Source organism: Epinephelus fuscoguttatus, linkage group LG23 (assembly GCF_011397635.1).
Source record: "Epinephelus fuscoguttatus linkage group LG23, E.fuscoguttatus.final_Chr_v1".
Lineage (NCBI taxonomy): Eukaryota > Metazoa > Chordata > Actinopteri > Perciformes > Serranidae > Epinephelus > Epinephelus fuscoguttatus.
This window is the reverse complement of record NC_064774.1, coordinates 4,664,669-4,689,531: the sequence shown is the minus strand read 5'-3', so window position 1 is coordinate 4,689,531 and position 24,863 is coordinate 4,664,669. Positions and strand designations below refer to the sequence as shown.

The 24,863-nt window shown below is 41.5% G+C and overlaps 2 protein-coding genes and 1 pseudogene across 3 annotated transcripts; all 3 read left to right on the top strand.

The window, feature by feature from the left end:
* Nucleotides 1–2,408: 2,408 nt before the first annotated feature.
* On the top strand, nucleotides 2,409–10,640 carry LOC125883758 (zinc finger protein 271-like). Of its 2 annotated transcripts, none has more exons than XM_049568294.1 (2): nucleotides 2,409–2,710; nucleotides 7,099–10,640. In XM_049568294.1, exons 1-2 carry the CDS (start codon nucleotides 2,618–2,620, stop codon nucleotides 8,362–8,364), a joined length of 1,359 nt encoding a protein of 452 aa, XP_049424251.1. In that variant the 5' UTR covers nucleotides 2,409–2,617; the 3' UTR covers nucleotides 8,365–10,640. The 2 variants fall into 2 exon arrangements, with proteins under 2 accessions (XP_049424251.1, XP_049424252.1); XM_049568295.1 differs by lacking the exon at nucleotides 2,409–2,710 and adding an exon at nucleotides 5,323–5,697.
* A 2,735-nt stretch (nucleotides 10,641–13,375) lies between these two features.
* Nucleotides 13,376–24,863, top strand: part of LOC125883756 (zinc finger protein 501-like) — a 93,280-nt pseudogene continuing 81,792 nt past the window's right edge.
* On the top strand, nucleotides 19,827–24,635 carry LOC125883774 (uncharacterized). The gene is made up of 6 exons (XM_049568330.1): nucleotides 19,827–19,956; nucleotides 20,731–21,371; nucleotides 21,499–21,544; nucleotides 22,607–22,698; nucleotides 23,217–23,327; nucleotides 24,401–24,635. The coding sequence occupies exons 1-6, from the start codon at nucleotides 19,927–19,929 to the stop codon at nucleotides 24,468–24,470; spliced, it is 990 nt and encodes a 329-aa protein (XP_049424287.1). The 5' UTR covers nucleotides 19,827–19,926; the 3' UTR covers nucleotides 24,471–24,635.

Genomic DNA, 24,863 nt, shown 5'->3' with positions numbered 1-24,863 from the left:
GTCCAGTTCACCACATCGCACAAGCAGAGGCAAACTTTGATCAGTGATCATCAGTGGACTTTATCCGCCCTAATGAACAAAAGATCTTTCATCCTGAAAACTTATCCAAAATCTATTTTCCACAAACACCATCAACCATCATCCAAGGCTAAAGCATCATAAACCCTGATAACACACCAGCAGAGCTGTGCTGTGTCACTGTCCCGCTGAGGTTATAATAAAAACACTTATGAAGGAGAACATCCCAGCAGTCAGGAAGACGTCCGACCCTTACATCGGACAGACGTTAAATTCTGGTTGGACATAAGGCTGCAAATTGTAAACACTTTGCATAATCGATTATTGGTAACAATGATAATCACTTAATCAAATAATTGTAATTTCTTAAAACCATAAAAACCTTTGCTTGTACCAGAAAAAGATCCCCTGAAGGTTGTTGTGTCGTATACAGACTACATTATAGAAGGCTGCAGCCAGCGATCACACATCTGGGTCATGCTGCACTATGCGTAGTGGACGTGGAGCAGTGTGGATAAATAAAAATGAAAACAATTAACAGTTTCCAGGTGGTAACGTGTTACGTGACACTGTAAATGTAATAATATCACCTGGATGGATAAACTAGTATGTTACATTCAGAGCCCCGCCCCTGCCTGCCGCCCGGCACACGATGCACCCGACCCTGATGCCAGTCCCTGCAGGTGGTGGGCCCACAGGGTGGCGGCTTCATGTCATTCATACAGGTGTCCCCCAGTGTCCCAATACCGGGCAAGGTACTCGTTCCCCTAATGTGCCGTGTCTTCTTGAACCGCTCTTCATCTGGCCCCTCCCCTTGGACCACTTTGCCTTGGGAGACCCTACCAGGGGCTGTTAGCCCCGGACATCACAACTCCCAGGATCACAGGGACACGCAAACCTCTCCACCGCCTTAAAGGGATAGTGCACCCAAAAATGAAAATTCAGCCATTATCTACTCACCCATATGCCGAGGGAGGCTCAGGTGAAGTTTTAGAGTCCTCACATCACTTGCAGAGATCCAAGGGGAGAGGAGGTAGCAACACAACTCCACCTAATGGAGGCTGACGGCGCCCCAGATTCAAATGTCCAAAAACACATCATTGAAACCACAAAATATCTCCATACTGCTCGTCCGTAGTGATCCAAGTGTCCTGAAGCCACGACATAAAAAGTTGTTTGGAAAAACCTCATTTGAACTCTGTTTTTAGCCTCATTGTAGCCTGTAGCTCTGACTGCCTCTCTGGGCACCACGCTCACGTGTGTGCGCTTGAGCGCAAGACAAGTGAAAGCATGTGAACACACATGAAGGCGGTGCCCATGTCTCACAGTCTTGCGCAAGCTCGCTCACGTGAGCGTGGTGCCCAGAGAGGCAGTCAGAGCTACAGGCTACAATGAGGCTAAAAACAGAGTTCAAATGAGGTTTTTCCAAACAACTTTTTATGTCGGGGCTTCAGGACACTTGGATCACTACGGACGAGCAGTATGGAGATATTTTGTGGTTTCAATTATGTGTTTTTGGACGTTTGAATCTGAGGCGCTGTCAGCCTCCATTAGGTGGAGTTGTGTTGCTACCTCCTCTCCCCTTGGATCTCTGCAAGTGATGTGAGGACTCTAAAACTTCACCTGAGCCTCCCTCGGCATATGGGTGAGTAGATAATGGCTGAATATTCATTTTTGGGTGCACTATTCCTTTAAGGTGGCGATTCTTGGAGTTGAGGTGGTTCGGGCATCTGATCAGGATCCTCCTGAGCACCTCACACTGGTAGGAGGCCCCGGGGCAGACCCAGAACACACCGGAGGGATTACATATCTCATCTGGCCTGGGAACACCTTGGGATCCTCCAGGAGGAGCTGGAAAGTGTTGCTGAGGAGTGGGACGTCTGGGGTGCTTTGCTCAGCCTGCTGCCTCCGCGACGTGACCCCAGATAAGCGGATGAAAATGGATGGATGGATGGAGACTGGTGGTCAGTGGGATGTGAGGACTCTTAATCTAATGTGTACAGATGTGAAGCCCTGTCTGTATCTGACTGATGTTTAATGAAAGCTGTTGTCTTGTATAAAATATGAACCTTATAGTCACAGTTTAATAAATGAATCTAACTGGAGGCTGAGAACAAACTGATATATGACTCTGATAATATTTTAATGATTGTAATGTATGTCAGTAATACACAATTTAGTGAGTTACAGTCCTTACACACGCACACACACACACACACACGTCTGTTTGTGAACATGTGTATCCTGTTATATAGAGATGTATTATTATTATTATTATTATTATTATTATTAATGTCTGTCTCAGTTTGAACAGTTTATTCCTCAGGTTGGTCGCGCGGAACTTTAATTGTGCGGAGCTTCTTCCGTGACGAACACAGTTCTGTGTTGCACATGATCAGGAAGTCTGCATCAGTGCAGGCTCGTTGTCGGAGGGCTTAATAATTCACTTCACCTCCTCATTAGGTGGCTTGGGTCGGCACTTTATGTGGTGGAGCCCCTGCGTGGACCTGGAAACGGAGTGGAAGTGGGTAGGTAGAGGGTGTAGGGCCCCATCAGGGACCAGGAGCAGGAGGAGCAGGAGGAGCAGCAGAGGAGCGGAATGGAGGAGGACAAGCAGAACCCGGAGCACCGGAGCAACAAGGTCCGGAGAAGACAAGCAGCAGGCTCGTCCTCTGATAGCAGCGATGTTGAGGTGAGTGTTGATGACGTCATGGATAAAAAGGGCTTGACAGCAGCCACACTAAAACGACTCGTTTCCACTTCCGTTTGTGTACAGAGACGAGTCAACCGGAAGTTAATTTCTGTGACTGATATCTGGTGTACACGTGAAGCTCCTTCTCTCTGTAATATTTCGGTTTGAATTTGCCACGAGTTTATTATAAAAAAGAGAGAGACCGTACGACAGTGTGTTAGCTTAGCTAACAGGCAGCTAACTACGCTAACAGGCTGCTAACAGGCTGCTAACTACGCTAACAGGCTGCTAACAGGCTGCCAACAACGCTAACAGGCTGCCAACAACGCTAACAGGCTGCTAACTACGCCAACAGGCTGCTAACAGGCTGCTAACTACGCCAACAGGCTGCTAACAGGCTGCTAACTACGCTGACAGGCTGCTAACAGGCTACCAACAACGCTAACAGGCTGGTAACAAGCTGCTAACTACGCCAACAGGCTGCTAACAGGCTGCTAACTACGCCAACAGGCTGCTAACAGGCTACCAACAACGCTAACAGGCTGGTAACAAGCTGCTAACTACGCTAACAGGCTGCTAACTACGCTGACAGGCTGCCAACTATGCTGACAGGCTGCCAACTATGCTGACAGGCTGCTAACTACGCTGACAGGCTGCTAACAGGCTACCAACAACGCTAACAGGCTGCCAACTACTCTGACAGGCTGCTAACTACGCTAACAGGCTGCTAACAGGCTACCAACAACGCTAACAGGCTGCCAACTACTCTGACGAGCTGCCAACTACGCTAACAGGCTGCCAACTACTCTGACGAGCTGCCAACTACGCTGACACGCTGCCAACTACTCTGACGAGCTGCCAACTACGCTAACAGGCTCCTAACTACGCTAACAGGCTGCCAACTACTCTGACGAGCTGCCAACTACGCTAACAGGCTGCTAACTACGCTGACAGGCTGCTAACTACGCTGACAGGCTGCTAACTACGCTAACAGGCTGCCAACCACACTAACAGGCTGCTAACTACGCTAACAGGCTGCCAACTACTCTGACGAGCTGCCAACTACGCTGACACGCTGCCAACTACTCTGACGAGCTGCCAACTACGCTAACAGGCTCCTAACTACGCTAACAGGCTGCCAACTACTCTGACGAGCTGCCAACTACGCTAACAGGCTGCTAACTACGCTGACAGGCTGCTAACTACGCTGACAGGCTGCTAACTACGCTAACAGGCTGCCAACTACACTAACAGGCTGCTAACTACGCTAACAGGCTGCCAACTACGCTGACAGGCTGCTAACTACGCTAACAGGCTGCCAACTACTCTGACGAGCTGCCAACTACGCTGACAGGCTGCCAACTACGCTAACAGGCTGCCAACTACGCTAACAGGCTGCTAACTACGCTAACAGGCTGCCAACTACTCTGACGAGCTGCCAACTACGCTGACAGGCTGCCAACTACTCTGACAGGCTGCCAACTACGCCAACAGGCTGCTAACTACTCTGACAGGCTGCCAACTACGCTAACAGGCTGCTAACTACGCTAACAGGCTGTTAAATACGCTGACAGGCTGCTCACTACGCTGACAGGCTGCCAACTACTCTGACAGGCTGCTAACTACGCTAACAGGCTGCTAACTACTCTGACAGGCTGCTAACTATGCTAACTATGCTGACAGGCTGTTTCCTACTGTTGCCTGTTGATTGCTAGGTTAGTTTATCAGATTAAAAAGAACCTGTTTACCTAGTTTGTGACTCTGACTGATGTTTTTATGCAGAAATATGGTTATACATTATATTTCACATCAGATCAGAAATACCTTATTGATCTCTGAGGGGAAACTGATTTGTTCCAGTCATTCTGTTGTAAAGAAAAGAGTTTAAATAAGTAAGAATTAGAGTATAACATGGAAGTCTGTGAATTTAAAGTAAATTAGGAATAAAAGTGTGCATTATGCTACACTATGGACACTAAGACTTGTGATATTAAGAATAAAAAGTCTCTAAGTGTGTAAAAATATACAGATATGTGCACTTTGCTACATTACACTGTATAAACTAGTGTTACATTCAGAAATATAAAATATATGTTGTGCTCATACTTGTACCTGTCGTTGCTATTTCACAGTGTATTACAGTTACGCTGTAACCTATTGTCTCGACTCCTGTCTGTTTATTACTCATTAGCTGCACTCAGTTAGGCGAACTCAGGACGCTTGGTTACAATACATTGGAAAGCAGAGGCAACAATGAACAACATAGATGAAAAACCTGGCCGTTCTTGTTGTTTTCATTCCTCCGATCTTTTATTACCCATTCTGATTTTGTAAAAATAACGTCATCGGTGCCGATACCCGATTCCCTATTGACTACACAGTTAACTTCAAGCTTACAAAGCGAACTGTCTTTATTGTGACGGCAAGACAGCAGCCTCATTAAAGAAGCAGCAGCGACGTCACCAGCATCTTTCTGAAGAGTTCAGTGACTTTCAACTCAAAGCGCTTGGAGTGGCCGCACAAAAAGGTGGAGTGCTCTGAAAAACGCTGCTGGATGCGACACCTTTTCCTCCAGTTGCGGCTGCATACGCCCACTCTTTATTGAGAGTGACTGGAAAAAAAAAAGATGCTGGTGCTGAGAAAAAAATACTATGTGGACACAGACCCTAACGTTTATGTTTAGGCACAAAAACCACTTGGTTATTATGGTTAAGAGAAAAGATCATATTTAGTGTTAAAATACCCGGTGATGGGTCGCCACAAAACACCTGAAATTGGAGCCTAAAAGTCGATGGAAACACAGCAATGACTCACTAAAACACAACTGGATTTCTTGTTTGTTGGTCTCAAACAGTACTCTACACTACATCTCGCCTAAAAATATACAGTTACTGTCTACCGGCGGTCCTCTGAGACCAACATGCCAAGCAGCAGACACCGCCATGATTAAACCAGGTACACAGAGCTGCAGAGAGCTGGTGGTGAAGGTGAGCTGGAGACAGCCAGGTGTCAGACCTGTGCAAAGCACGGTAACAAAAACACCAACAGTATGATAACAACATTCAAAACACAAGTTTTGCTCCCTGTGGTTTCTGTGACATCACAAAAAGTCACATGACGCCACTGAACACAGATTTGTTGTTCATAATGTTGCATTATCAAGGACAATAATAGTGCACCACCCAGATGCAACGATAGTCAGTTTACTGTGTCCTTTCAGATTTGAATGCGTCAGGCAGGAGGAATACCGAGCAACATCACTGTTGATCTACATCAGAATACATATAGTTTATGATCTGTGATATGAATGTATTCAGTCTCTGATCAGTCACACATGTGTTGTGTTCACAGGATAAGCCCGTACATCAGACAAATAAAACCCAAACTCTCTCCAATTCAACAACATTGAGACTTTATATTAAACGTCATTTTGTGAGTCAACATCTGAACCAATCAGCTGTTAGATCAGGTGAGAGCCAGGTGTTTCTCATCGTGCCCTGGGCCTTACAGTCAGTGGAGAGCAGCTGCAGCGCCTGGCTCTAAAAACTGTAGCCGCCTCGATCTCACGAGATTATCACTGTCCACTTTTGTATGAAGTCAGAGCAAGTCAGGATGAAGTCGGACACAAATCTACCCAGCATGCACTGTGCAGCAGTCACTGGTGATCGAATCTGCGCAGGTCTGACTCATCTCCAGCGAGCCTGATTTCAGTATCCATTCACAATTGTTTCCTGACTAATTGCGTCCCTTTACAGACACATTTGAACATTATAGAGTGTCCCAGAAATGAGTTAGCATGATAGCACTTCCTGTTCCTGCGGCATCTTGCTTAGATGTGTGAAATAAGGTCTGCAGTTAACAGAAGCTGAAGAGACTTAAACGTTTTGTTCTACGACATAAAAAAAATGTCAGCAAATACTCCACTGTGAATTTAGAAGCTTTTATGTATCTTAAAAAGACAGCTGCTAACAAATGGCCAAATGAGACTACAGAGCGTCACCATGCCGAACACGACTTTACAGCTTCATTGTGGTGACCTTAAGTCATGTGACCATGGTATAGTTTGTTTATAGCCTAATGTTAGCTTTCTACTAGTAGATTATTTGTCGTGTGGGAGGCGGGGCTTGGTGAAATGGAGGTCTGGCTCTGCACCATGGAAACTTAGAACTGCACTGATGATTTCTGATACAAGTAGATCATAAATAAAATTACTTGTCTTGCAAGCTTGTTGAATAACAAATGCATTACAAGAACACTGACACAAGACAAAACCAGCTCCTTGCCCACCATGTTCCTGAAAATGATAAGATATAATATTAATAATAATAAAAGAAGAAGAGCTGGCATCTCATTTAACTCTCTCTTTCTCTGTCTGTGTGTTGCTATAGAAACAGAGAAAAAGAGGACTCCAACGTCACCGCTGTCAGCACTGTGACAAATCCTTCACATCACCTGGTGCTTTGAAGGTTCATCAGAGAGTTCACACTGGAGAGAAACCGTACAGCTGTGACCACTGTGAGAAATCTTTCACCACATCAGGTTCCCTAAACAACCACCGACGTGTTCACACTGGAGAGAAACCGTACAGCTGTGACCAGTGTGTGGCAGCTTTTACACAGTTAAATCACTTAAAGAGCCATCGACGCATTCACACAGGAGAAAAACCATATAGCTGTGATGAATGTGGGAAAGCTTTCAGCACTCGGGATAGATTGAAAAACCATCAACGCACTCACTCTGGAGAGAAACCGTACAGCTGTGACCAATGTGGAGCAGCATTCTCAAAGTTAAGTAATTTAAAAGGCCATCAACGCATTCACACAGGAGATAACAGCTGTGAACAATGTGGGAAAGGTTTCACCACCCTTAAGGACCTAAAAATCCACCAGCGAAGTCACACAGGAGAGAAACCACACAGCTGTGATCAATGTGGGAAATCTTTTGCAAGATCTGGGGACCTCATAAACCATCAACGTGTTCACTCTGGAGAGAAACCTTACAGCTGTGACCAATGTGGAAAAGTTCTGCGTACATCAACTCATCTGAAAATCCACCAGCGGACTCATACTGGAGAGAAACCATACAGTTGTGATCAGTGTGAAAAAGCTTTCATCACACAGAGTCACTTAGTCATACATCGCCGCATTCATACTGGTTACAAACCTTCCTGGTGTGAGCTGTGCGGGAAAACTTTCAGCTCACAGAGCAACTTGAAAACCCACCAGCGCATTCACACGGGAGAGAAACCATACTGGTGTGAACAATGTGGGAAAATTTTCACCAGATCAGGCGACCTCAAAATCCATCAACGAAGTCACACTGGAGAGAAACCGTACAGCTGTGACCAGTGTGGGGCAGCTTTCAGCACTCCCTGTAATCTAAAAACCCATCAGCGCTGTCACACTGGAGAGAAACCGTACAAGTGCGACCTGTGTGAGAGATCTTTCACACAGTTAAGTAACTTAAAAAGTCATCAACGCATGCATAATGGAGAGAGGCCGTACTGGTGTGACCAATGTGGGAGAACTTTTTATCATGGTAGTCACCTCATAAAACACCAACGCCGTCACTCTGAATCGTCTGATCAGTCTTCAAAGCCCTCGGCGTTTCCTCCTGCCTCCTCAACCTCTGATATCTGTGTTGTAATAATCTGAGCTTCTACACTGCAAGGTGAATAAAATGGTGCGATTGTTCTGACAGTGCAACCATGTGAGAGAGTCCCGCTGGGATGTTTCTGGATGTTCCTATTGAGTTATCACAGTCTGTCCTGTTCTAAAGTTGGAGAACTGTAATCATGTACTCATCAGCCTGAAGTGTCCTCTCTGTGGTGGAGCAGGTCCGGGTATAAGGAGTGGACAATGAAAACCCTGACTGACTGAAGACCAGAAACTTTTCATAAAATAATCTCAGCTCAATTTATACTTACTGGCTTTCCCTGGAGCTTGTCGGGTCTTCTTAACTGTTGACTCATCTTGGACCACTAGAGACTTCCCAGAGAGACTCCCTACAGTGAGGATCGACCACAAACCTTTCAGACTCTTAAAGGAAAATTCTGGCGAAATTCAATGTGATATATTCACTTTAAAGTGAGAGTCTTTCTCCATGGGATATTTCAAAATAGCAGCTTTGTGCATTTAGTCCTTCTCAGGCAAGCTCAGGGGTTTAGTGTTGCTGTAGCCCACAGGAAGTGAGGATTAGAATATATGACCTTCACATAATCCGCTCCAAATGAATCTATATTTTTAAAGTCATTACTAAAAGTGTGTGTCATATAAAAACTAAAGTAATGGTCAAAGTTGTCAGAGTGAAATTTAAGGTGTGCTGATGGATTCACGTCATCAACTCATGCATTGAGTAACATTACAAGTTAACGTTCCACCTTAAAAGTTGCCGGCAGTTGGCCCAGTGAATGAAGTTATTTTTTTCTCCTTCATTTTATAGTTGTAGTTTACTGATGTGTAGGCCTGTCGCGATATGCAATAAGTCGGTTAATTGCATGGTAAATTAAAAGGGAGACGGTAACTTTTCCGGCTGCGATTAATTGCCATATTCCTGCGTGTTTGTTTTTCTCGTCTCTCTCCATCAAAGAAACTGGACGACAAGAGCGTTCACTGCTGTGCATCGTCTGGCAGCCAGGTGAGTTCATTCATTAACGTAATGAACGAAGGGAAAGCTCTTGTCATCGAGTGTCTTTGTCTCTGTGGGGGAGGCGGTGCTATGGGCCACACACACACACACACACACACACACACAGTGTGTGTCCTTGAGGGGGAGACGAGGTGGAGAAAAAGAAAAAAAAAACAGTTGTGCGTAAAAGAAAGACAGGGAACTTGTTCCTAAACCAAACGCCACGGCCCCTGTGTGGGAGTGTTTTGGATTTAAACCAAATGACAGAGGGCATCCTAGTAATGTGGACGAGCCGGTGTGCCGGGATTGTTCTAAAACCATCTCTACAAAAAGAGTGAATATGACCAACTTAACTGCACACCTGAGAGAAACTGACAGTCTATTTTTTTGTATTTATTTATTAATTTAGGTATTTTTACGTGTTATTTCAGATATTTAAATTTTCTTTTTTGCATTCCTAAATATTTTTGTTAAATAAATGTGTATTTCTCTTTTAAAGGGTACACTTGCATCAATATGCCTTTATTATCATTATATAAGTTTAAAAAATGTTCTAAAAACAGCAAAATTGCAACAATAATAAAAATGGTCTTAAAAGCACAACATTACGCAATGTTATCGCTTATCACAATAGTTTCTGACGCAATTAATCGCCCAGCAACATTTGTTATTGTGACAGGCCTACTGATATATGAACAGAGGTTACATAAAACCAGAGTGAGCGTCCTCTACTGACCAATCAGACTGCAGGGTTTCTAGCTCCACCTTTTAGTACCAGATCTGTGTGCTAGGTACCCCAACAGAGGGGGGACCAAACATGGGGACGCTAAGGAACGCTTCTGTTGGTACCATCCACAACTTTCACTGTGGAGACAGGAACAATGAGCTGAACCGGACTGCTTGGTGGAACCTGGGCTAATCATCCTGTGTTCCTGTCTCCTGGTAGAACCTGCAGGTTGTAATGGACACCAAAGTCTTCTGAGCTCTGAGCATCATCAACAAGTTAAATAGCAGATTAATATGATGTATGTTATCATGTGTAACATATTTGATGTCTTATCCAGTGTCTTGCATGTGTCCTGTGTTTGTCCACATGTAGAAGACAGCTGAGTTTTTCTTGCTGAGCTCCACCTGTATAAAGATGGAGGCTCAGCAGGGTGCAGCTCTTCTTCTTTTTGACTCTTGTTGGAGGTACAGAGACAGAAGTTGAGTTGAAGCCTGTTTGTTTGTGTGTGGAGGATTGTAATGTCCATATCATCAGATGAGTTCAGCCTTTAATAAAAATAGTTTGTAGACTCTGCAGTGGGATTAAAGTTCCTGGTGTTGGTCTTTGCTCCTGTCACAGTCTCACTACTGAAGCTCAGACGCTCCTCAGGATCAGCTCCACAGTTTCACTGACACTTTTTGGTGCTGAATTCAGGAGTGCAAACAGCTCGCTTTTTTCAGCAGATGTGTTTTTGTCACATCAGTTTAGCTGACTTGTGTGAACTGTCCAGATTCTGAGAGACCTTTTTGGGGGTGGGTGACAGATCATTGTCGTCTCTCTGGACCGTGGCTGACACGGCAGCAAACACATGAAAGTTTGTCTCGTTGGCTCAGACAGAAACAGAGGTTAAGGTTTTATCTGGTTATCTGACAACTTCAGCAAATAGAATGTGGAAGAGATGATTATGTGTGGACATGATAAAAAGAAGCAAAGTAAAAAGAAAAAGATTACATCAGACCATATGATGATAAAATGAATAATTTATTGCAGATAAAATAAAAAGTAGGGATACACCATATTGGATTTTTCACCAATATCCAACATGCCAATATAAAACAGCTTATTTGGCCAATACCAATATCAATATATCCACTTTTTTCCCACTTATTTTAGGGGATCATCAGGTCTCTTCTGTAGTGGAATAAACATCATATTAAGCATGTATGCTCTTATCATGATGGCCCACCAGCAGATGGAGACACTAAATACAATACTTGAATGTAATATTCATTCATTGTGCAGAATAAGAAAAAGCATGTTGGCTGATTCTGATTTTAAAGATATCGGTCAATACTGATGATGTGCCAATATTATGGTATATCCCTAAGAGAAAGGATTATAGGTGAGTGACTGAGTACATGAAGTCATTATTAAATGTGCAGTATATGAGGATGTTAATCAGTAAGTATAAGAATGTGTGTGCGAGAACACACAGTGTAGTATGCCAGAAAAATGTCATTGTATAGTGTGCCGAAAATGTCAAAGTGCATCATGCTAAGAAAGAAATGACATAGTATAGTACATACCTGTGGATACTCTCATTTATCCAGGTGATAGTTATCTCAAGGCAATTGAATCAAACACAACTGGACCTAGTTTTGTCTTAGAAGACGTTTCACCTCTTATCCAGGAGGCTTCATCAGTTCATGCTTGTCTGACTAGGCTGGAACTAGTGTGGAAACAAAACAGGTATTTAACCTGGGTTTTTTTTGTCTGGGGTATCTGAAAAACTCAGGAGGATCTTCAACAAACACCACATCCCTGTGTATTTCAAAACCAGTATCACACTCAGACAAAGACTGGTACATCCAAAAGACCGTACACCACACACCCAGAAGAGCAACCTGGTGTACGCTGTCCAATGCAGCGAGGAATGCCCAGACTTGTACATTGGTGAAACAAAACAACCACTAAACAAACACATGGCCCAACACAGAAGGGCTAACTCGTCAGGGCAAGACTCAGCTGTCTATTTACATCTCAAGGAGAAAGCACACTCCTTTGAAGACAGCAACGTGCACATTTTGGACAGGGAAGACAGATGGTTTGAAAGAGGTGTAAAAGAAGCCATCTATGTGAAATTGGAAAAACCATCTCTCAACAGAGGAGGAGGTCTGCGACACCACCTATCCCCCACCTATAATGCTGTCCTTTCATCCTTGCCCAGGAGACTTAACAGCTTAACCTCTAAAAACAATGGTCGTTCACAAATTGCCTCATGTGACTCTAACGACTCCAACGACCACCGTTGCAGCAGAAGTTTCAACGACTGTCGTTGACACACCATTGGAGCACTAACAAACCAGTGACATCATTGGCCTTGTGAAGACCTGTTTTTAGTTCCAGTCTAGTCAGACAAGCATGAACTGATGAAGCCTCTTGGATAAGAGGTGAAACGTCTTCTAAGACAAAACTAAGTCCAGTTGCATTTGATTCAATTGCCTTGAGAGTATAGTACATAAAAAATGTCAGAGTGTAGTATGAAAATCATAAAATAATATGTAAGAAAAAAGTCAAACAATATGGCAAAAAATCGTAGTATGCCAAAAATGATTAAGTACAACATGCTGAAAAAAAGTCATAGTATAGTAGGTCAAAATAAAAGTCACAGTGTAGTATGCCTAAAAATGACATGGTACAGGGTGCCAAAAAATGTGATAGTGTAGTAAAGAAAACAAAGTTTTGTGAAAGCAAAACAAAATCAAAAACACAGTATTCACCAAAATGACACCATTTATCAGCCAGAAACTGTAAAAACAGAAATCATTGTTAGATTTTCAAATTTCCGACTGTAATTGGACGCATCACGTGTGACAAATGCTTCTGTAAAAACATTTAAATAAATAAATGTGAGCTTGAAATAGTGATATTGAATAAACTGTTTGTACGAACTGTTAATTAAACTGAGGCTTTTTTTCAACTCCAGGTTTCTGTCTTCAACTTTTAACTTTCAGACATCAAAAGCTAAGTTATAAAAATCTATTATATGGTGGAGGAAGGTTGGTGGATTTTCCCCCAGTAACTCAGGGAGGCTCGAGGAAAAATATCTGGAGCTTCAGGGAGGGTAAAAAAAAAGTTGCACCCAGTCACCCCTTCCTCTGATAAATAAAGAACAGTCCCTAAAGTTCTATAGATCCCCCATTCAACTTTTCTATTCAAGCAACTTGAAAAGAACTCATTACTTCCTGGCGGGAAATCTTCTTCCTTGGCAACAGTAACTAAGAGGGGCGGGGCTTATAACAGGAAGGCTCCTTACGACTCAGCCCAGGACATCAGAGTCCATGAGAGAGGAGGAGCAGGAGGAGCAGTAGAGGAGCGGAATGGAGGAGGACAAGCAGAACCCGGAGCACCGGAGCAACAAGGTCCGGAGAAGACAAGCAGCAGGCTCGTCCTCTGATAGCAGCGATGTTGAGGTGAGTGTTGATGACGTCATGGATAAAAAGGGCTTGACAGCAGCCACACTAAAGACACGAGGAAGAGTCGGTAACGCCTTTCTGTGTTTTCGGTAGTTTTGGTAGTCAAGCCAATATACATTTGGGAAATTAAATTTAATAAGCCCCCTAAGATCTAGACTCATCTGTCGCAGACACAACAGCAGCTCATATCCTAAGAGAGAATTTTTGAGTGCTTTTCTTTTTATTTACTTAATATTGTTCTATTCATTGTTATTAATGTCTTTATCCATTGTTACGTTCAATGCCAGGGGGTTAAGAAACAATACTAAGCGCAAGGCGCTATTTCTTTTTGCCAAGAAGCACAAAACTGATTTTTGTTTTATCCAAGAGTCACATTCAGTCCCTGATGACCGAAAATTTTGGAGATCTCAATGGGGTAATGAGTTGTGGCAGGCTCATGGATCTGAACATTCTGCTGGTGTTGCCAACTTAAAGCATACGTTTTCAGGGTCTGTGTTATTGACTACTTGTGATCCCTTAGGCCACTTTATTCTCCAAGTGGTAGACATTGAAAAATTCATAATGGTAACAGTTAACATATATGGCTATAATTCACACAATGAGAATGATTTGCTACTGGATACATTAGAAAACCATATTCAGAATGCTTCAGATAAATTTCCTATCTCAGGTATTGTAGTAGGGGGAGACTTTAACATGATACTTGATCATAACTTGGACTGCTGGCCTCAACGTAACTCTACTGCAGTGAATGAAAACCTGAAAGTCTTCATGCAAAGATTTAATTTAATTGATGTGTGGAGGTACCATCATCATAACACCAGTAACTTTACATGGAGTAATAGAAATGCCTCCAGGAAATCGCGACTAGACTTTTGGTTAGTTTCAAATAATTTAAACATTGATAAAATCTCAGTTAACATTATTACAACACCACTAACTGATCATAATGCTGTCTCCATATTTATACCTTTGCACTCTGCCTCCACAAAGATATTTAGGAACGTTTACTGGAAGTTGAATTGTTCTCTTTTGAAACATGAGACTGTTAAGTTAGGCATAAAGAAAATAATAGTAGAATTTTGGAATAAAGCAAATGTAGAAAATGTTTATGGTGGCAATTGGGAACTGTTGAAATTTAAAGCAGCCCAATATTTAAGGAAATATGGTAGCATCTTTTCTAAAAATCAAAGGTTAGAGGAAGAGAAAGTGGTCTCTAAAATAATATCATTATCCCAGAAAAGTCCTGCTGATATGTCAGAAAGCGATCATGCTGACTTGATCTCAGAGCAAATTAAACTAAATGAAATCTATTTACATAAGGCTAAAGGTGCCTTTGTAAGATCAAGAAAGAAATGGATCGAAGAAGGAGAACAGAATTCGGCGTATTTTTTTAATCTAGAAAGAAATCACGGGAAGCTCAACTTAATCCACCAACTTAACATTAATGGTGATATAACTGATGATCCCAGTAGAATAGCAGCCTTTTGCTCCAACTTTTACAGTGAGCTATATAAGACAGAATATTGTCATCAGTCAGCAACTTCATTCTTTAATTCTCTGAGTAACATTACTAAAATTACTGAAGATGACAAAGAGATGTGTGATGAAACTATAACTTTACAAGAAATCACTCATGTAATTAAACACCTCAAACTTAACAAATCTCCGGGAGGTGATGGGCTTTCTGCTGAATTCTATCAAACATTTGTTGAAGATTTAGCCCCTTTTCTACTTAAGGTATTTTTAGAAAGTGTGGAACAAGGAGCTCTACCTCCTACACTAATACAAGGCCTGATTACGTTGATTCCAAACCTAAAAGACCACCTTCTTATTGATAACTGGCGACCTATCTCTTTACTCAATACTGACTATAAGATCTTTGCTTCTGTACTTGCCAAACGACTTAAAAATGTTTTGGATCCAATTATTGATGAGACACAATCAGGCTTTATGAGGAAGAGACATATCTCTAATAATATTCGTCTTGTTTTAGATTTGATTGATTACTCCTTTCTTTGCTCTGACGATAGCTTTATTTTCTTTCTAGATTTCTATAAAGCATTTGACACCGTGGAACATAACTTTATTTTTCAAACAATTAATCTATTTGGATTTGGTGATTTTTTCTTTAAAGCTGTTAAAACTTTGTACGCTAATGGTAACAGCTCCCTTAGACTAAAAAGCGGGACTTCCCCAAGATTCAATTTACAGCGGGGCATCCGACAGGGTTGTCCCGCATCCCCTTATCTATTTATTTTATGCACTCAACTACTTTCTACACACATCAAAAATAGCTCGCTAAAAGGAATCTTTATTGCAGACAGAGAAATTATAATTAGTCAGCTGGCTGATGATACCACATTATTCTTAAAAAATGCTTCTCAAGTTCCCATTGCTATCCATACAATAGGCTTGTTCTCTGCAGCCTCTGGACTCCGCTTAAACTTGAAGAAATGTGATTTGTTTCCTCTTAAGAACTGTGACGAGTCATTGGTTTACAACATATCTGTCAAAAACAAGGTCACTTACCTTGGAATCACCATTGTTAAAAGTCAGACAGACAGGTGCTCTGAAAATTTTGATCTGATAATTGATAAGACAAGGAAAAAGCTAAACCATTGGCTTCAAAGGGATTTATCCTTGAAAGGTCGAATACTGTTAACAAAAGCAGAAGGACTGTCTCGTCTTACTTATGCAGCTATTCCCCTGTCTGTTGATAAGCAAATTTGTAGTGCCATTGATAAGCTGTTATTTAATTTCATCTGGAAAAACAAGACGCATTATGTGAAAAAATCGGTTATTATGAACACTTATGATTCTGGTGGGTTAAATTTTCTTGACTTTACTACATTGAATAACACTTTTAAAATTAACTGGATAAAGCAGTTCTTACATAATCCTACATCCATTTGGAATTTTATACCCAAGTTTGTTTTCTCTACCACTGGTGGCCTTGAGTATGTGTTATTATGTGACTATAAAATAGAAAGACTTCCTCTTATTTTATCCAACTTTCATAAACAAATGCTGTTGGCATGGTTGTTAATCTATAAACATAATTTCTCTCCACATAGATGTTTTATCTGGAACAATCAACATATCAAATACAAAAATAAATCTCTGTTCCTTAATTCATGGTTTGATAAGAACATAATTTTAGTCACCCAACTGCTCAACGATAATGGGAATTTGCTAAATTATACAGAATTTCTCATAAAATATGGTATTCCTGTTACCCCAAAAGACTTTGCAATTGTAATGGATGCTGTTCCCTCTGGTATCCTAACTCTGTTAAGAGGTGCTGGAAATCCAGTTTGTCCTCCTTTAGACCCAATTTTAACGACAGTGGGGCATATGTGTTTCTCCGTTACACCTAAAAAAAGGAATTATCTTATTAGATCACTGTTTCAATCTGATAACACCTCTACCCCATATGTCATGCAATACTGGTCTAATATTGTTAATGATTTGAACTGGACCCAGATATGGAATCTCCCCTACAAATACTTAATTACAAATAAAGTGAGAGAAATATCCTACAAGATAATCCATAGATACTACCCTGCCAAACAGAATTTGTTAAAATTTAAGAAGGATTTATGTGTGAACTGTTCTTTCTGTGACTCTGAACCTGAAACTGTGTTTCACCTGTTTTGGCATTGTCACTTTACTGCCACCTTCTGGAAAGAAGTAATATGGTACATCTCATTGAAGCTTGTCCCAGATTTCTCTTTATTTTGTAAGAATATTTTTTTTGGAATCGATGATGTCAAGAGTATGAAACAGAATGAACTGTATATTATAAATTTGTTAATATTATTAGGAAAATATCACATACACAGAGCTAAATTTAGTCATTCCAAACCCTGTTTTGTGGTGTTCCAAAAGGAAATGGAACAGTACCTGCAAAGCATTTGTGACTCTAATAACAAGAAAGCAATGAGAACATATAATTTGTGCACCTTATTCTCTGTATTTATGTAATAGCCCACCCCCTGGCTACTGTACTGTATACTTGTTTCGATTGAAGACTTGTTAATAAAGAAAAAAAAAAAAAGAAAGAAAAAAAAAGCCACACTAAAGACACGAGGAAGAGTCTCGAGGCTCCGTGGATCATCCGCTCATTCTCTGGTTCACTCTGAGCCTTGTGGCGGCCATTTTGTTCTCCTCCTGTACTGGTTTCCAGTCTGCGGTCAGTGCTCCGGGTTGTTCTGTCTGCTGGGATTCAGGGACAGTGGACTTCCGGTTTGAGGGACAGAGACAGATGGGGATGAAGGACAGGTTGTTGTCTCTGGGTGTCCAGTTATAGTGGAGCTTTTATCAGCTCATGTTTTGTACACATAACACTGACTGCTCTGTGTGGTTTCTTCATGGAGATTTTCCCGCGCGGCGCATTTCGTGATCTCGCGAACGAACAACAAGCTTGTTTGCGATTATTTCTTTCTTTATTATGCAGTTACAGTGCTGAGGAATGACTGGTTACATGTAATTAAACTACAAAATAAATATATTTACCTTCTGAGAGAGTCAGTTATTAATTTACAGACTCTAACAGGGGCGTGTCCAGGGTCTGAGGACACTGGGGGCTCAGCCTCTGTAGGGGGGCACTCTGGTTCCCTGTTTAGTGTGTGTCGTTTCGCCTGCTTTCCACATGACTTGTTAATTGTGATGTTAAAAATATACTGTAGTTTTTAGTAAAGCTGCCCCCCCCCTCCCCCAATAAGTATTTTCCTGGTCAACCTTGGGTTCGTCCTTCACCTTCTCAAAATGATCCCACACTTTGGATTTCCTGCCCGACATGTTATTAACTAGCCTGTGGAATAACCGCAGGTACCAGCCCTGGAAATGAACCTGACTCTTCCTGTGTCTGTCCTTTCACATTAAAGTCCCACATCAAAGGCGATTCACAGATTAACCAGCAAAAAGTAGGCTACGGTGAACTTGTATGTCCCCTGAACTTAAATATAAGTTTTAGAGTGTTTTCTTAAAAGGTTAAAAACAGCAACAATTTTAAAAGTGCGCTCTCAGAATAACTGTTGATCAACGGAGCAGCAGCAAACACTGTTTAAAACTTAGCAAACCGGTTTGGATTTATTTTGATAAGGCGCAGCTCCTAACAGAGTTTCGTGTTTGTTTGTTGTTGTTTTTTTCTGCGACTGAGTGACCAAAATGTATAATTTAATAATTACGTTAATATCGTAAACATGCGGGTGACTAGTTGACTAATGGACCTAATGGACAGTGGTGGAAACTAGACATACATTTGCTGAAGTACTGAAGCTACTTAAGTACAGCGTAGAGGTACTTTTAATTTACCTGAGTATTTCTATTTTCTGCTCCCGTGTACTTTTATTCCACTACATTTCAGAAGTAATACTGTACTTTTTACTGCATTACATTCATCTGACATCTTGAATCACTTCACAGATTCAGATCATGAAAACAACATAGAAATCGACCAAAACATTATAGAACAGAATAGAATAGAATAGAATAGCCTTTATTGTCATTGTGTGTACAACGAAATTAAGGTGCCACTCCAGTCAGTGCAACAAGAAAGAACAATAGCAATAAAAATATATAACAATAAAAATAGAATAGACAAACTATGAACAAGTATATGCAGTGTGTGCCATAAATATTTCTGCACAGTATAGTGCAAATGGTTTGCTTGTCGATATTCCAGGAACAGTGTTATCACTTTTTACAGTTTAGTGTTGTGACAGCTCTTGGAAAGAAACTGTCCCTGAACCTGTTTGTCCGTGTTCTGAGGGACCTGTAGCGCCTGCCAGAGGGCAACAGTTCAACCAGGTGGTGACCGGGGTGGGATGTGTCTTTGATAATGTTGCTAGCTCTGTTGTGATAGCGAGAGCTAGCAGTGTCTTTCAGGCTGGGCAGGGGGCAGCTATGGGATTACGTTTATGTCAATAATAGAGAGAGCGATAAAACATATGAGTGAGCAAATAATATATCTCACGCGCGCACATTTTAACTGCCCACGCAGAGGATCTAAGTCCTCGAGCACAAATTCAACATACGAGAGGTGTACAGGCAGCTGCAAGCGAAGAAATACATAACAAGGGAGCAAAAAATATAATCTGTGGGTAAATTAAACTATACAGCACACGCACATTCAGCCTCCACGAGAGAGTGGATTTCTGCTATGCGAGGGCTGGATTCTTCCCACTACCTCTCTCTCGGCCCCTCCCTCCCTCTCTCGCCCTCCTTCCCTCTCTGGCCGCTCGCACCCTAGGATTCTACGCGCGCGTGAAATGTTTTTGACAATTTGGGGTGGAGACTAAGGCAGGCTCTGGCCCTTTTATGATTGCTCACTTTGGACGCCGATCACACCCACACGGACCATCGCTGTTGCCAACTGCCGTAAAGGAAGAAGAAGAAGAAGAATGGCGACCATGACAGCTGAAGATTTTCAAGTAAGTTAAATGTTGAAAAGTTACTTATGAATGGCATTGTCTAATCCAGCAAATTACTTAATACATATGCATACAACGGCTTCGGCTAAGTTAACTAGCGTTGTAGGCTAACGTTACATCAACACTAGTATGCTTTCATTTTAAAACATCTTATTTTTGCGGGGTTTGAGCCTGGTGTCGTTATAGTATGGACGTTTGTAAAGGAAGATAAGGTAACCTTGCTGAGAGCCAGCTTCTGCAGTAGTAACACGCAGACCTGAGCTGCTGCTAGGGGATGTGGATGTAGGGCCTCGGCCCGCTGTTCACATAGCCGGTCCGGCTGCGGATCCACCAGAACTCATTCACTAAACAAACATTTTAACAGTTGTTTGTTTGTCATCTTGCAGACAGACCTGACAAAGCATCAATTCAGACTTTTTATGAATCGGCATCATGATGTTGTCATTTCAGGATACTTTTTTATCACTTTATTACAATTAAATCTCATGAAAATCTAAGTTTATTTTGGCGGGGCTCATGAGACAGTTTGTTTTGGTGTACAGGCAGTACACAACTGCGAACCCTAACGGTGAAAAGTGCAGTACTTGAGTAAATGCACTTTGTTACTGTCCACCATTAATCATGAATGTCTTAAATATATTTAGAAGTGTACCTTTGTATCTGTCTTCGATTGATATAAAGCTCGTTAAACTGCATGTTGTGTGTAAAAGGTGCTATACAAATAGATGTTATTATTTAATACAATCTTAATGTTGTTGTTTTCTATGTCAACAGGGGATTCTCAGACAGGACATGATTTACAGGCTGCTAGCAAAATTAGAGTCAGCTCTTTCAGGAACACCTCTTGACTTGGACTTCCTAAGATTTACATGTCGGCAAGAGTTGTACCTCTGGGATGCACTGTCAAGGCATGTAACTGTCCCCCCAGAAATTGTGCAGGCCTTGCACGAGTTACACAGGCTGGTGATGGACCACATTGAATATGCTGATGTTACTGAAACTGTTGAAACTGTAGCTGGAGATAGGGGGCGTCCCAGGTACATTATAGAGCGAGAGAGATTGGCTGAACTTTTGGAGATGAATCTGTCTGTGGACTGCATTGCTAAATTACTGGGCATTTCAGCCAGCACAGTCAGTCGACGGATGAGGGAGTTTGACCTCTCCATCAGACAGCACTACAGCAATGCTACTGACCAGGAGCTGGATGAAGTAGTCCAAAACGTAAAAAATGAAATGCCAAGAGCAGGCTATCGGATCGTGAAAGGGAGGCTGAAGTCCCTGGGAATCCACGTCCAGTGGAGAAGACTGATTGCATCCATGCATCGTGTGGATTCGCTTGGGATCCTTTCCCGACTGACAGGACTGGGCTGCATTGTGCGGAGAGTGTATTCTGTCAGGGGTCCCCTTTCACTTTGGCACGTGGACACAAACCATAAATGCTATGCTAATGCTATGCTAATGACACTGCTATCAGTGTCTGTTTTATTCTAGAATAAAAATCCAGGTTGAAAGTAGTAATGTGGTGCTTTATGTGTCCACCAGGTACAACATTGTACTTTTTGGTGCAGTGGATGGCTTCTCCAGGAAGGTGAGATTTCATTTGATGGGGTCTTTTCATCAGTTGATGTTCTCTGTGGAAGAAAATGTGTTAAAGCAAACATTTTATAGGGTGTAAACTCTGGCACATACTCCAAGTTGCATACAGACGGTTGACAAATAAAAGGAAACACTGAAATTGCTTAAGAAGGTTTGTCAGCCAGGTTTTGCGGTAAAATGCAGGCTGTTTCAATGTAAGGGTATTATTATGAGTTGTTACCCTACACACCCCTAACGCATGGTGGGAAGGGTCATTAAAGGAGAATTCCGGTCATTTTCCATATAACGCTCCACAGCTCCAGGTCCGTGAGTGCTACAATAGCAAAAGACCCAGAAAAAAAATGTGCAGGTGGGACTGAGCTTCCTGCTACGTAGCTGCGCAACATTGTTGCTTAACAGCAAAGTGATGGGGGAAGAGTCTCCTAACCGTGAGTTTAGCCTCTATTATGCTCAAAATATCACTACACATGCTTTGTTACATCAACCAACTCATTACCACACAACACTGAGTGTGGATAAACTCCGTTAATGAGAGAGAGAGCAGTGCTACGTGTGTGTTTCTGTAACGTTCCGTTGTTTACTCTAGTTTCCTGGGTAGACCTTCCTGGTCGACTATCGAGCTCGGGACTGTTTCCATATCAGCAAAGACAATGATATGGAAACAGCCGTGGCAAAATCCGCCACTGCTTAGCCACTGCGCAGCTACATAGCAGGAAGCTCGGTCCCACCTGCACATTTTTTTTTCTCGGGTCTTTTCCCATTGTAGCACTCGTGGACCTGGAGCTGTGGAGCGTTATATGGAAAATGACCGGAATTCTCCTTTAAGGTGACTAGAATATATAACCTCCCCCTCTCTACTTGTCTCCTCTCTTTCTCCCCTATCCTCTCCTTCCTCCATGGTGAGAACACACAAACCGCTCTCCGATTCAAGTTGTGGGATATGTGTTAAAATATCCTTGATGCTTGCACTGACAAGAGCGTAGCCCAGTTGTACATGTAAAATATTGAAAAATATTAAGTATACATATTTGAAAAAAATCTCATCATAACACAGGTGATGTGCTTGAATGCTGCAACAAACAATCGTGCAAAAACAGGATTTGCTGCTTTCAAAAAAGCAACCGAGACACATGGCATACCATCAAGGTAAGTTTTTACAAGCTGCAATGTACAAACACAAACATGATGGATTTTTTGTCCTATTTTCAGAACTTGAGCATAGACTTGGCTTTAGGCTTATTATCTCAAATCCTTAATTACATACTTATTTATTACCTACTTGTACTGATCTCTCGTCACAAGAGCATATGCACTAAACACAACTATGTTTATTTATGCTCATCCTTATGTCACATGTATGTATAAATATATACACACAGCCACTTTAACAGGGAATGTATCACTTGCAGGGTTTTCCCTACCATTATAACACACAGCGCCCAGGTGCTTTTTCACAGCACGAAAGCCAAATGAACAGAAAAAAATATGTTGAGAGTTCTTTGTGGCTCTTAACCAATGTTTTGTGATTAGTATTTTTATGGTACAAAGAAATATTGCCATGATAATGGTACAAAATAATGTGAAAATGCCGGCCGACTTGAGTTCTATGTACTTTACTACACTGAAATATTTTAACACTCTGGTCATCTGTGTGTGTACTACAGGGTCAGAGGTGATCAGGGAGTGGAGAACACTGAAATAACCCGATACATGTTCAACGTCCGCGGAGTTGATCGAGGAAGCTTCATGTCAGGGAAAAGCGTCCATAATCAAAGGTTTTTATTTTATTTAGCATGCTTTTACCAAGCTAATCAGTCTAATGTGTGTAGAATAAAATATTAACATTTTGTCATGTTACCAATTCCTGTGAAGACTTTCATGTAATGTCCGGCCACGGGAGGGTTTAACCATTTATAACGTCCTGCTGTTAGCTTGACATCCTGATTTCCAAAAAACTGAATAAATACCACACATAGCAACATATATAGCTAGGCTAATGTTAAATAATGTAAAATAATGTTGTAAAATTAATTGATTAGTGGAAATGAATCATTACCCTGTATTATTCATGGCTTGACATGGTGCAGCTGATATCAAAAGAACCTGGTAACCCGACTTCTGGAATTAATTTCGGCTGTTGTGACGACGATCTTGAGACACTAGATGTCGTTATTCTGCTCATTCTCCATATTCAACCTTTAAGTACGTCTACAACGGAACACCAATACAAATCTAAATGAACAACAGAGCATATCAGGTAATTTTGGTGTTATAAAAACCCCATAGGCTGATGCATTATATGTACAATAGTATTTGGACACATGTGCAATCCAATCCAACAGCTCTGCCATACAGTCCACTTTTCTGAATTTTTTACATTTTGAGTTTTTGTTGACATTGTCAGAAGGGTGATGATTATACTTTGTTTATTATTGAGGTTGTAGTGGGTGGAGCTGGTGTACTGCTGTGCAATATATTGTAAAGTGTTGCTAATATATTATTCCCCTCAGTGTATGTTAATGGATTGGACAAAAGTATAAGTAACACAGCTCAATATAATGCACTCCAGTACACCAGCACCATCCACTATGACCACAATAATAAACATTAAGTAGAATTATCACGTTTCAGGCAATGGCAACAAACTGAAATTGAGCTGTTATATTGGATTGCATTAGATTACGAGTGTACCAATTCTTTTTTTTTTTTTTTTTTTTTTTTAAACATATATTGTATCCTCAGTTTATTTTGAAAGACTAAACTTTTGTGAAGAACTCACTGCAGGAGATACTGTAAATATGGAATGACGACTAATAAAAATGGTATTTTACTCTGCCTTGTTCAATAGGATATTCAAGAGCCAGACGTTGACTGGGATGCTGCAGCTGATTATGGAGAGGGTGTGGATGGTGTGCTAGTCGTCCCCGAATTTGACTGTCCACTTAATGAACAGTAGCTATCAGAGGTTCAGATGCTGATTAAACAAAATGTGGACACTGACACTGGGAACCTTTACCTCCTATGTCGTCAGTATGTATATGCTGCTTTGTCAGGAGTTTGATTTTTTGTTTACATGAAATGGCATTAAAGAACTAACCATTTAATCTATTCTTTGTCTTTTTGTAGTGGATAGGCTCTGTGCCATCTTGGTAAGCCTCCTGTTGTCTATAGTGTGGTCAGATCTGCTATACAAAAAAACTAAAGGTTACACTTGGACAAATATAGCCATTTCCTGGGTTTGGCCTAATTATTACATCATTTATGCAAATTATGTTAAAAGGTTGCCTGGCTTAGTTATGGTGAGATAGCAA

Coding starts and splice junctions, on each gene's coding strand:
- LOC125883758 (XM_049568294.1), top strand. CDS start 2,618: ATGGAGGAGGACAAGCAGAACCCGGAGCACCGGAGCAACAAGGTCCGG. Junction 2,711..7,098: donor CTGATAGCAGCGATGTTGAG/GTGAGTGTTGAT, acceptor GTGTTGCTATAG/AAACAGAGAAAAAGAGGACT.
- LOC125883774 (XM_049568330.1), top strand. CDS start 19,927: ATGGCGACCATGACAGCTGAAGATTTTCAA. Junction 22,699..23,216: donor ACACATGGCATACCATCAAG/GTAAGTTTTTAC, acceptor TGTGTACTACAG/GGTCAGAGGTGATCAGGGAG. Junction 23,328..24,400: donor AAAAGCGTCCATAATCAAAG/GTTTTTATTTTA, acceptor CTTGTTCAATAG/GATATTCAAGAGCCAGACGT.